Raw genomic sequence first — 12,688 nt, 5'->3', positions numbered from 1 at the left:
TGTTAGTTTCTGTATTGGAAAAAAAAAATATTTATTTACTTATTTGAAAGGCAGAGCTACAGAGAGGCAGAGGCAGAGGGAGAGAGAGAGAGAGGTCTTCCATTCGCTGGTTCACTCCCCAATTTGTCGCAACTGCTAGATCTGAGCTGATCGGAAGCCAGGAGCCAGGAGCTTCCTCCAGGTCTCCCACATGGGTGCAGGGGTCCAAGGACTTGGGCCATCCAAGCCATCCACTGCTTTTCCAGGCCACAGCAGAGAGCTGGATCGGAAGTAGTGCCAGGTCTCGAGCCAGCACCCATGTGGGATGCCAGCACCACAGGCGGCAGCTTTACAAACTACACCACAGTGTCATCCCCTAGTTTTTGTATTAAACTGAGTTTCATCTACTTGAAAGGTGGAGTGACAGAGAGAGAGAGACCATCCATCTGCTGGTTCACTCCCCAAATGCCCACAACAGCCAGGGCTGGGCCAGGCTAAAGCCAGGATCCTGGAGCTCCATCCAGATCTCCTGCCTGGATGGCAGGGGCCCAAACACCTGACCCATCATTGCCTGTCTCCCAGGATGCATCAGCAGGAAACTGGATTGACAGTGGAGTAGCCAGGACCTGAGCCAGCACTTGATAGCAGATATGAGTATCCCAACCCCTGGCTTAACCTGCCACGCCACAACACCCGCCCCTAACAAGAATTTCTAGAACCAATTTCCCTAAGAGATCTAAGTTATTTCCACGTTGCTGGGAGGGTTAGAAATGAAATCATGCAGAGTGCAGCCAGAATCCTCCGCACTCCCCAGCGACCGGGCCTGCCCACGGCTCAGCTGCCCCGGGGGTCACGTGGTCAGGGTCACTGCGACTCCAGAAGTCCATGTTGATGCTTTGGAGTTACTTGATGGGATGTGAAACAACACCTGAGCCAGCTGACTGGAAGAACTGTGAGATTTGGGTGGGCTTTATTTTTTTTCATTGTTTTTTTTTTTTTTTCCTTCATCTTGGGAAATGGAGAAGGCTATTCTGTGCACCCCTGGCCTCAGTGAACACATACAGAGGAGCTTCAGAAAGTTCACAGACGTGGAATTCAAAGATAAGTTTATTTTGATACAAAAAAACCGTTTGAGATCCATTCCTACACGGGGCCTTCCAAAAGGTCACGGAAAGTGTGTATTAGGGAAAAACTGTACGGAACGCGAACATTTTTGGCAGCAAAATAAGCTTATCTTTGAATTCCATTTCCCACGGACTTTTGAAGCCCCTTGTCTGTGCAGAGGCTGCCAGCTCTGGCCTGGTGGCCGTGAGCTTCGGGCCACCGCGCCCCCTCCACACCCTTGGTTGTAAGCGAGACGCCAAGGCTGAGTCCCATATGAACTGCCCTAAAACCCTCTGGCATGGGGGAGGGGAGGACTCAGCACTTCCTGTGCCCTCCCAGGCCTGACCCTGTCCCCTCCTCACCCAGGTCTGCCCTGCAGGTCCTTCACAAGGCCTGCGAAGTGGCTCGGAGACACAACTACTTCCCCGGGGGCGTGGCCCTCATCTGGGCCACCTACTACGAGAGCTGCATCGGCTCGGAGCAGAGCTGCATCAACGAGTGGAATGCCATGCAGGACCTGGAGTCCACCCGGCCCGACTCCCCAGCCCTGTTCGTGGACAAGTGAGTGTGAACGCCTGCCCGACCTGCCCTTCCTGGAGGGAGAGTCACCAGGGGCTGTCACCCGGGCGCGGGGCGGCCGGTGGCTGTGGGGAGAGACCGTGACACAAGCCCCGCTCTAGAAATGGAAGACAGGTCGGTGACCGCATTTCTCATCAGGTTCTCGAAGGAATGCATGGCCCCGTGCAAGGGCCCTGCAGAAAACTCTTGGAAAAACGGAATCCAAAGATAAGTTTATTTTGGCACCTACAGTTTCTAGAATCCATACATAACACATTTCCCATGACCTACTTGAAGACCCCTCGTCGGCTTTCACATTTTTTTGCACCACAGCAAACTCCATTTCCACAAACTTTTCGACATCCTCTGGAGTCTGACCGGCTCCCCGTGGGGCGCCGCGGCCTGGCCGGGCTTCTGCAGGTCACCCGAGGCTTCGCTCCCGGAGCTGCCTGCTCTGCTCTCAGAAGCATTGTGAGAGTGGCCTCCGCTGCCTTGGATCCTAAACACAGCTGCCCAGAGCAGCCCAGCAGCCGCCACGGTGGAGCGCGCGGCCCCAGCAGCGCTGGTGTGTGCTTGTGCGAAGGCCACGCTCATCAGGTGGGGCTGGAGAAGGGGGAAGCGTCTCTCGTCGCTTCCAGTCAGGATTCCATTCCCCCTCAAGCATCCCTTTCCTCTGTGACACGGTGTCTTCTTTTTAAGATTTATTTATTTGTAAGTCAGAATTACTGAGAAAGGGGGAGAGACAGAGATCTTCCTGGTTCACTTCCCAAGTGGCCGAAACAGCCAGGGCTGGGCCAGGGGGAAGCCAGGAGCCAGGAGCTTCCTTATGGGTCTCCCACGTGGGCGCAGGGGCCCAAGCACTCGGGCCGTCTTCTACTGCTTTCCCAGGAGCATTAGCAGGGAGCTGGATTGGAAGTGGAGCAGCTGGGACTCGAACTGGCACTCATATGGGATGTCAGGCCTATAAGCAGCAGCTTAACCCACTACGCCACAACACTGACTTCTCTCTTAATTATTTTTTAAAAAATTTTTGTATTGGCTGGGGCCGGAATCTTCCACCTCTAGTGCTAACATCCCATATGGGTGCCAGTTCAAGTCCTGGCTGTTCTACTTCCAATCCAACTCCCTACTAATGTGCTTGGGAAGACAGCAGACCCTGCACCCATGTGGGAGATCTGGATAAAACTCCTGGCTCCTGGCTTCGGCCTGGCCCTGCCCTGGCCGTTGTGGCCATTTGGGGAGTGAACCAGCAGATGGAAGATCCCTCTCTGTCTCTCCCTCCTTCTCTCTCTGTATTTCTGCCCAAGTTCAAATAAATAAATAAATCTTTAAGAAAAATTTTTGTATTGGGGCTGGATTTGTGGCACAGCTGGTTAAGCCACCATCTACAGCACCAGCATCCCGTATGAGTGCCAGTTCTAGTCCCGTCTGCAGCACTTTCAATCCAGCTCCCTGCTAATGCATCTGGGAAAGCAGCAGAAGATGGCTCAAGTGCTTGGACCCCTGCACCCACGTGGGAGACCCAGATGAAGCCCGGGCCATTGTGGCCATTTGGGGATGGAAGATCTCTCTCTCCATCTATCTCTCTAACCTACCAAATAAATAAATCAATCTTTTAAAAATGTTTTTATTTATCTGAAAGATAGAGATAGAGAGCTCCTGTCTGCTGGTTCACTCCCCAAATGCCCACAGGAGTTACACCTGGGCCAGGCCAAAGCCAGGAGCATGGAACTCAACCCCAGTCTCCCACGTGGGCAGCAGGGACCCAGGTACTTGAGCCATCACCTGCTGCCTCCCAGGGTGTGCATCAGCAGGAAGCTGGCATCAGAAGCAGAGCCGGGGCTCACACCCAGGCAGGCTGATGCTGGCACCTTAACCCCATGGCAAACGCCCGCCCCGGAACACTGGGTCTTCGGAGAGCTGGGGATGAGCTGCAGCGTGTCCAGGGCGTGGCTGGGCTGACCGTGCGAGGCCTTGGTGGAGTGGCGAGAAGGTGGGGAGAGAGAGCTGCTTTGAGGTGTGCAGGGTCACCGCGGGGCAGGAGGACTGCCCCAGTGCGAGTGGCCCGCGAGCAAAGCAGGGGCTTTGCCAGCAGGGGCTGGCACGTAGACTTCACGGGGGAATCCACAGATTCTGATTCCGTGGAAGGAGGAGATGCTGGAGATAGCTGGGCTGAGCCACCCCAGGACGTGGTGGCAGCCTCCTGCCCAGGTGTGTTTGGGCAGAGACTAAAGGACCTGGAAGGGCAGGGGTGTCCGGCTGCAGGGCCAGAGGAGAGGGGAGAGGGTCCCCAGTGTCCTGCCCTGAGAGCCCTGATGCCACAGAGCTGAACACAAAGTAGGCTTCCCACTCTGCCCCGTGGGAATCCTGGTGTGGCTGAACACGGAGTGGGCTTCGGCTCCATGGTGCCTCCTCTTGGCGCGTGTCCACTCTGCCCTGTGGGAATCCTAGCATTGGGGCAGGTTTCCCCCGCCCCCCACCCCACCCCGGGCCCGTGCACACCCCGCTGTGAGCTCTCTGCGCCGCCGCTGCACTGTGTGAACAGGGAGCGGAGCGTCGGCTGTCCCTGGGCCTCTGGCCTCCAGCTTCCTGCTGTCCTGTGCTCTGCTAGATGTCCTTTCTCTCCAGGCCAACTGAAGGGGAACGGACTGAGCGCCTCATCAAAGCCAAGCTCCGAAGCATCATGATGAGCCAGGATCTGGAGAACGTGACCTCCAAGGAGGTGAGGGAGGCCCGAGGGACGCGCTGGCCCTGGGCTGCAGGTGCCTCTCCGCCCGCCCGCCCCAGCGGCAGCAGGACTCAGGGGGAGGGGCACAGGCCTTGGACTCAGCCTCCGGCTTGGTTCTAGAGCCGCCACTTCCTGGCAGTGGGTCCTGGGGCAAAGTTTTTATTTGTTTATTTGTTTGTTTTAAGATTTATTTATTTATTTGAAAGAGTGACAGGAAGAGATCTTCTATCCCCTGCTTCACTCCCAAAAGGCCACAGCAGCTGGGGCTGGGCCAGGCCACAACCAGGAGCCTGGAAATCCATCCGGGTCTCACATGGAGAGGAGCAGGGGCCCACGCACTTGGACTATCCTCTGCCGCTTTGCCGGGCACCCTAGGAGGGAGCCGGATCAGAAGCAGAGCAGCCGGGACTTGAACCGGCGCCCATGTGGGATGCCGGTGTCGCAGGCGGGCCTCTTGATCTCCCCAGGCCCCTCACTCGGATGACTTGTGAGGTCGCCATGGGCTCCGTAGGTCGCACGGGGAAGCAGTTTCCTGTTCGTGCCCTCTCCCGCCTTGCGTCCCACGCTGCTGGGTTTTAAGCGAGAGACAGCAAACATTCCTGTACAGGACCCCACCTGGCCTGCCTTCTCTCTGCATGCACTGTTTTCCTTGATCGCTTTTTTCCTGTTACTTTTTCTTCAAGAAACACAGCAAATGATAACAGCTTACATTGGGCAGATTTACGAGGTTGAAATTATCCTGTTAGGGCTGGTGGGGCGCAGAGGGCTAAGCTGCTGCCTGTGGTATGGGCACCCCGTATCAGAGCACCAGTTCTGCTCCCAGCTGCTCCACTTCGGATGCAGCTCCCTGCTACCACACCTGGGAAGGCAGCGGAGGATGGCTCAGGTGCTTGGGCCCCTGCTCCCCTCTATGTGAGACCCGGATGGAGTCCATGACTCCTGACATAGGCTTGGTCCAGCCCCGGCTATTGCAACCATTTGGAAAGTGAGCCAGTAGATGGAAGGTCTCTTTTTCGGTCTCTTTCTCTCTCTAACTGCCTTTCAAACAAATAAATAAATCTTTTTTTTTTTTAGAAAAGATGCCCTTTTAAAAGGTCATGCTACCATCAGTGCTCTGCCTTTGTGGGTTCCATATCCTCAAATCCAGGGAACCTGGGGTCAGAGATGGGGGAACAGCTGCCTGTGTCCTGAACAAGCCCTCATGTATCTCTCCTGTCACCATGCCCCGAGCAGCACAGTGTAACACACTGCTCACAAGGCGTGTACAAGTGCTGGGCCCTCCAAGTCCTCTGCAGGTGATGTAAAGTGCCCAGGAGGATGTGGGATGTGCGGGGCTTCTGGACAGGCGCGCTGCGGTCTTCCTTTGCCGTTGGTTCACCCTCCAATGGCCACTGCGGCTGGTGCTCTACGGCCGGCGCACCGCGCTGATCCAATGGCAGGAGCCAGGTGCTTCTCCTGGTCTCTCATGGGGTGCAGGGCCCAAGCACCTGGGCCATCCTCCACTGCACTCCCAGGCCACAGCAGAGAGCTGGCCTGGAAGAGGGGCAACCAGGACAGAATCCGGTGCCCCGACCGGGACTAGAACCCGGTGTGCCGGCGCCACAAGGCGGAGGATTAGCCTAGTGAGCCGCGGCGCTGGCAATGCTGCGGTCTTATTTAAGGGACTTGACCGCCTGCAGCTGTCGGTTTGGGGTGGGGGTGGGGGGCTGGGGCTGGGGCTGGGCGTGTCCTGGAACCAGGCCCTTGAGGATCCTGCAGGCTGATTGTGTCTTTGTCTTAATTAACACCTCTTGGCAGTTGTGTGGTGGGGCTTTCCTACGCAGAGCAGAGCTGTCTGTGAGGGTCTCACTCACTGCGTCACGGTTGCTGTTCAGCTGTGAAAGCGTAAAGGCTTCGGACTCAGTAGCACAGGTCCCGGGGCCGTCAGGTTCCTAACCTGCAGTAATCAGCTTCCTCCAGTTGGCCTGACTTCTAGGCTGCGTAACCCGCGTGCCTGCCACGCACGTGTGTGCGCTGTGTGTGTCCCAGTGCACGACTGCCCAGAAAGAAAGAAAACGCCAACCCCTGGTTTTGAAAACAGCCGCAGTTTGTGCTGTGGGCGCAGTGCTTTGAAGAGGGGCAGTGCTTCCCCTGACGTGACTCTTCCCAATGTCTTCCGCTCCGCAGATCCGGACCGAGTTAGAGAAGCAGATGAACTGTAACTTGAAAGAATTCAAGGAATTCATAGACAACGAGATGCTGCTCATCTTGGGGCAGATGGACAAGCCCTCCCTTATCTTCGACCATCTTTATCTCGTAAGAGGCACGGCCCACGTTGGTGTCTGGTTGGGGAACGTGAATCAGGCCTTGATTGTTTGGCTTTTGCAGCAAGTCAGGGAGAAAAGGCAGGCGAAGAAACAGGCCTGAGTTCCCGGTGACCCCCTCCCGAGTCCAGCGGGGCTGACCCCTCTCCACCCTGCAGCCTGTAGGTCTGCTCTCAAGCCCGGGTGGGGGCTGTGGCTCCCCGCTGAGCCGTGGGGAGTTTGTTGGAAGCTGTGTGGCATCGTCCAGAGGCATGTGATCGCAGATTCTCACGGCCCCATGTTGTCGGCCGTCGCTCACACACTGTTCCCGCCCACTCACCTCCAAATGGTGCGTGGGCTAAAGGACCAAGGAGCCTACTCAGCAAGCCCCGGAATTAGGCCCCAGTATCCCACGCATGAGAACAATGGGGCAGACACATCCCACAGGGCTTCCCTTCTGTGCGTGGCTCCCGGAGCCCACTGGAAGAGCCGCCCCCGTCGGTCTCATCACCCTGGGCCACTCGTGCCGGATCTCCACACCTCTGGTGCGCCCAGCGTGAAGGCAATGGGCAGGTTTGCAGAGGGAGCCGCAGACCGCGGAGGAGCGCCCGTGGTGGGCTGAGACTCCAACCCGGTGGCCCAGCCACATGCGCTTCTCGGGCCCCGTCCCCTGGGGCAGATCCGTTTGCCTCTTCCTTCACCGCAGACCTCGGGGGAGATTATGAGAGAACTAACTAAAATACAGATGGAGGGCGCCACGCGCGTGTGCCACCACAACAAGAGAAAGTGCTGCCTGGGCGAGCTGGGGACGCGGAGTTGCTGCTGAAGGCGGGCAGGATTCTGCCTGTGTCAGAAGGAAGCCATCGGCCGGCGCCGCGGCTCACTAGGCTAATCCTCCGCCTAGCGGCGCCGGCACACCGGGTTCTAGTCCCGGTCGGGGCGCCGGATTCTGTCCCGGTTGCCCCTCTTCCAGGCCAGCTCTCTGCTGTGGCCAGGGAGTGCAGTGGAGGATGGCCCAGGTGCTTGGGCCCTGCACCCCATGGGAGACCAGGAAAAGCACCTGGCTCCTGGCTCCTGCCATCGGATCAGCGCGGTGCGCCGGCCGCAGCGCGCTGGCCGCGGCGGCCATTGGAGGGTGAACCAACGGCAAAGGAAGACCTTTCTCTCTGTCTCTCTCTCTCTCTGTCCACTCTGCCTGTCAAAAAATAAAAAAAAAAAAAAGAAGGAAGCCATCGAGGGTTTCCGGATGGCATCCCTCCCACGTGTGTATATATGACACTCCCGCACGTGCATGTGCCGTGTTACTGAGGGCACTTCAGAAGGTTAAAATGTGTATGTTCTTTCATGATACGCGTTCCTGGAAGTTTTTGACCATGGATTTCAAACCCATCTTCTCATTGCCTGGAAGTGCCCGTGGGTGAACACAGCTGCTCTGTCGCATGGGTGGAGTGACGGGGAAACAGGCACTTCTCAGGCGCCCTCGCAAGAACCCTCGCACGCCTGCGTTCCTGGACCCACCCGCGGGGAGCGCCGCGCAGCCACCCCCGGCTGGCCTCTCTCCACCAGGCGATGGTCATGTCAGGGGGAGCTCACAGCCTCGGTGGGGCTGCCGTGGTTTTTCTGCCTGGCTCGGTGCTCTGTGTCACTTTGTCACGAGAGATACTAAAGGAATTAGTTATAATAACAGACTGGCCGGCAGCACCAGGCGGGGCCAGCTCGCCCAGGTCCCGCCCTCTCAGCACCGCAGGTGGCTCGCGGGGGCTGCTCTTTGGGGGTCACCTGCATTTCCTAAGAGCAAAGTGACCATTTGTTCCTTTTCCTTTGTCTTTTTCACCCTTCCACGTTCCTTGAATCCAGATTGATTGATTGATTGATTGATTTGAAAAGCTGAGTTACAGAGGAGGTGGGGAGACAGAGATCTCCCATCCACTGGCTTACTCCCCAGATGGCCACACTGGTCAGGGTTGGGCCAGGCTGAAGCCAGGAGCCCAGAACTCCCTCCAGGTCTGCCACATGGGTGCAGGGGCCCAAACACTTAGGCCATCTTCTACTGCTTTCCCAGGCCTATTAGCAGGGAGCTGGATCAGAAGTGGAGCAGCCAGGACTTGAACCAGTGCTCATGTGGGAATGCCCATGTTGTAGGTGGTCGCTTAGCCACTGTGCCACAATGCCCCTAACTTGCTTTCTTTTAACAGTTTTTTCACTTAGCTGATATTTCCCTGGCCTGTTAAATATTCACCTGAAGAGTATTTTATTTTTTTCTTTAAGATTTTATTTATTTATTTGAGAGGTAGAGTTACAGAGAGGTCCTCCAACCACTGGTTCACCCTCCAAATGGCCACAACAGCTGGAACTGAACTGATCCAAAGCCAGGAGCTTCCTCTGGGTCCCATATGGGTACAGGAACCCAAGCACTTGGGCCATCTTCCACTGCTTTCCAGGCCATTAGCAGGGAGCTGGAGCAGTCAGGATGTGAACCAGCGCCCATATGGGATGCCGGCGCCACAGGCAGAGGCTTACCCTCCTGTACCACAGCGCCAGCCCCTCAGGATGCTTTTTGTAAGTGGAGCCACTGGGAGGCTTTATAATGTTGTCAAAATCCCTGCCAGAAAAGTGGAATGAGTTCTGCTGTCATCGGTGATGAGTGCAGACGCCCCCAAGGGGGGTCGCGAGCCGACCCCACTGGGGTCCCAGGAAGGGAAGCAGAGCGACGGCAGCAGGGTTTCCTGGGTCCTCCCTCCCCTCCCCGTCATGCCACAGAGGATGCTGGGAGCCCCTCACCGTCCTCCAAGGCCTCACGGTCATGGCCAGGGAAGACCCCACGTCCCGTAAGCAGCTGCAAGGCTGGCTGGCGTGTGACACTCATGGGGGTTTGTGTGATCTGTCCCCCAGGGCTCAGAATGGAATGCATCCAACCTGGAGGAACTGCAGGGCTCAGGGTGAGTCTGCGCCCCTTGTCTTCCCCCGTCCTTCCGGGCGGCTCAGCAAGGCCCGGGCTGCCCGGTCTCTGAAGTAGCTGGCAGGGCTGATATGCATAACTGCACGGAGGTGCCTCGGAGTGGCGTGTCAGAGAGGACCGCTCTGAATCGCACCCAATGGTACTGCTGAGTCCCTGCGCCATGGTCCCTGGGCCACTCCCGCCTCGACCTCCGGTTATGCTTGGGGGCCCGGTGGCGGCCTGGCCAGGAAGCGCTGGGCTCCAGAAATGAAGAACGTTTAAACCTGGGCCTTTCGGAACAGACGGCTGGACTTTCCCCCCATTTATTTATTTTTTAACCCACACAGCCACAAAGTCGCCATCCTGTGTGTCTGACGTGATGGCATTCTCGAATGACCGCATTTGAAAATCAAGACTAAACAAATCCTAAAATACATCTTTAGAACTGCTGGTTAGGAGGTGTCCTTTCATCGCGGAGTAGTTCTCCAAAGGGGGCCTCGTGTTCTCCAGGCCGGCCGCGTGGCTGGGAAGAAACGAGCGGCCTCGGAGGCATTTTCTCTGCACGTATCAGTGTCCTCTTACGAAGCCGACTGGAAGTGTCTCCTGACCCCTGCAGTCACTCTGGTCTCCTACAAGTGAAAGAAGTGGCTGATTAAGTTCAGAGGGATAGCAGACCCTCTCATTTATTTATATCCTGCCTTGTTTCAAAACAGGATTGCAGGCAGTTCCCAGGGACGTAGATGATGGATGGATGTTTTCTGCTTTTTAACTATCGAACAGCGCGGACTTGAAAAACAACAGCCCCTGTAGACTCAGCGATAGCTGTAAATTTTGCAACTTGAAGGCGTGTAGAGTGTATTTATTTAAGTAATGCATATATTTAGTTTGCACAGTCAACATTGTTGAGCAATGCTTTTGATCGGGAGGCTTTTTAAAATAAGGAAATTTTTTTAAATAAAATATAATGCGTTCTCACGTGGAGGGCATTTAGAAATTACAAAAAAGAAAAGAAAAAAAACCACAAGCGTCCCACCACAGACATCCGTTCTTCCTGTGTCTAACTTTTCTTCCCTTTGCCTGTGTGTGTGTGTTTTTTTTTTTTGTTTTTTTTGTTTTTTTTTTTTATGTCCAATTCCTCCTGATTCTCCAAATTTGCTCTCTGGTTTTTCTCATTGCAGGGTTGACTACATCTTAAATGTCACCAGAGAAATAGATAACTTCTTCCCCGGCTTATTTGCCTATCACAACATCCGTGTCTATGACGAGGAGACCACAGACCTGCTGGCCCACTGGAACGAAGCGTATCACTTCATAAACAAAGCCAAGTGAGCATGCGCCGGGGCTGGGGTTGGAGCCGGGCACCAGGCTGCTGGCCGCTAGCCACTGCCCGTCTCCACACACAGGCCCTGATGTGTTCGTCCCTTCCCACTTGTCCTGGGTCACAACATCGGACCCCTGGTTTTTGCCAAGGTCTAACTGCAAGTGGACGCTCTTGGGAGCTCTCCCCCCTGGGGAGCCGCTGAGCCAAAGAAGGGTCAGGGAGGAGAGCCCCGCCCATCCCTGGGCCTAAAGCCTGCGTCCCCGCCCAGGCAGAGCTCCACAGACTGACCAGCAGAGGCCAAGGCCAGCCCCGCAGCCTGAGCCGTCCCTGCTCCCCCCACCGAGTCACCACAGGGTGACTCGGAGGTCACCCTGTGAGGAGCACCCTGCTGGCTTCGTGCCCCTCTGGGTCCGAGCTCCACAGCATGTCCTTTCCAAGGTCTCAGTCCTCCTGCATCCTCTGGGGACAGACTTCAGACAGGCATTCAAGAAAACACCAGGCACAGAGACCTGGGGGGCAGATTCAAGGCCAGGGCAGCAGAGCCAGGCGCTTACTCCCCCCTGAACAAATACCGCAGGGCAGGTGCTGCCCTGGCCAGCTCGGCCTTCCCCATGCCCTTGAGCAAGCAAAGCAGACACGCCTGAGCCTGCACTTACAACTCACGCGTCCCCCCTCCCCCGCGGCCGCCATCCCTGCCCTCTGTCTGACCGGCACCTCGCTGTCCCCAGGGCCCAGCAGCCCTTGCCCGCTGACCCCATTTGCTGCAGCAGCTCCTCTCCGTCCCCATCTGCTGCCACCGCTGAGCCGCTTTTGCAGGCGTCCCCTGGCTGCCAGTGGCTTCTCGGGGCAGGGTTCTGGGCGTCTGGCGCGTGCCAGGTGGGAAGATTCCTGAAGGCAGCCAGTCCTGCAGGCCTTGGGGGGGCGAGGATATGATTGATCCAGCAGCAGAGTGATTGCCATTAGAGGGTGTGCGAACCTGCTCTGTAAACAATTCCGACACAGCAGACCGCGGCCGATGATGTCAGGGTCTAAGGAGGAAGTCAGCCGGGCGCGGACAGAGATGACGTCGTGGAAGCTTCCTAACTCTTTCTCCGCCTCCGCCCCCGCAGGAGGAACCACTCCAAGTGCCTGGTCCACTGCAAGATGGGTGTCAGCCGCTCGGCGTCCACGGTCATCGCCTACGCCATGAAGGAGTTCGGCTGGCCCCTGGAGAAGGCGTACAACTACGTGAAGCAGAAGCGCAGCATCACCCGGCCCAACGCGGGCTTCATGAAGCAGCTGTCCGAGTACGAGGGCATCCTGGACGCCAGGTGGGTGCCGGCCTGCGGGAAGGGTCGCTGGCAGAGCCAGAGCGCCCCCTTGCGGGAAGAGAGGAGCGGGTCTCTGATCGGCAGTGTCCAGGGGCCCTGCGTGTGCCTTGGCTGCACGAGGGGCAGTGCTTGACCACTTGTCCAAGGCATGAGCTGGGGCTCGGTGTGGGCCTGAGGGCCTCCTGCTTCCCGAGCATCCGCTTGGCACCATGTCCTGTGCACAATTTTTATTTTCCTTTTTAAAGATTTACTTATTTGAAAGGCAGAGTTACAGAGAGGCAGAGGGAGGGAGAGAGTGAGAGGTCTTCGATCCACTGGTTTGCTTCCCAAATGGCCACAACGGCTGGAGCTGCGCCGATCCGAAGCCAAGAGCCAGGAGCTTCTTCTGGGTCTCCCATGCAGGTGCAGGGGCCCAAGCACTTGGGCCATCTTCCGCTGCTTTCCCAGGCCATTAGCAGGGAACTGGAT

At 56.8% G+C, this 12,688-nt stretch overlaps 1 protein-coding gene and 1 long non-coding RNA gene across 4 annotated transcripts in view; one reads left to right on the top strand and one right to left on the bottom strand.

Moving 5' to 3' along the window:
- SSH1 (slingshot protein phosphatase 1) overlaps nt 1-12,688 on the top strand; it is a 71,768-nt gene that overhangs the window by 46,481 nt on the left and 12,599 nt on the right. For 2 of the 3 annotated variants that reach the window (XM_051835846.3, XM_089322882.1), the window contains 6 exons: nt 1,450-1,644; nt 4,270-4,363; nt 6,536-6,664; nt 9,544-9,590; nt 10,768-10,914; nt 12,020-12,220. In XM_051835846.3, the coding sequence (XP_051691806.3) occupies nt 1,450-1,644; nt 4,270-4,363; nt 6,536-6,664; nt 9,544-9,590; nt 10,768-10,914; nt 12,020-12,220 (813 nt within the window). Of the gene's footprint in view, nt 1-1,449; nt 1,645-1,874; nt 2,239-4,269; nt 4,364-6,535; nt 6,665-9,543; nt 9,591-10,767; nt 10,915-12,019; nt 12,221-12,688 lie in introns of those variants that run through there. The other variant, XM_089322883.1, reaches the window with a different exon arrangement.
- LOC138847423 (uncharacterized) lies at nt 9,887-12,008 on the bottom strand. The gene is made up of 2 exons (XR_011385234.2): nt 11,664-12,008; nt 9,887-10,218 (listed from the first exon to the last, which is right to left on the bottom strand). It is a non-coding gene; the product is annotated as an uncharacterized LOC138847423 (long non-coding RNA).

Source organism: Oryctolagus cuniculus, chromosome 21, assembly GCF_051225735.1.
Source record: "Oryctolagus cuniculus isolate XC-2025 breed Fujian yellow rabbit chromosome 21, ASM5122573v1, whole genome shotgun sequence".
NCBI classification, from domain to species: Eukaryota; Metazoa; Chordata; class Mammalia; order Lagomorpha; family Leporidae; genus Oryctolagus; species Oryctolagus cuniculus.
This window is presented reverse-complemented; position numbering and strand designations above follow the sequence as displayed.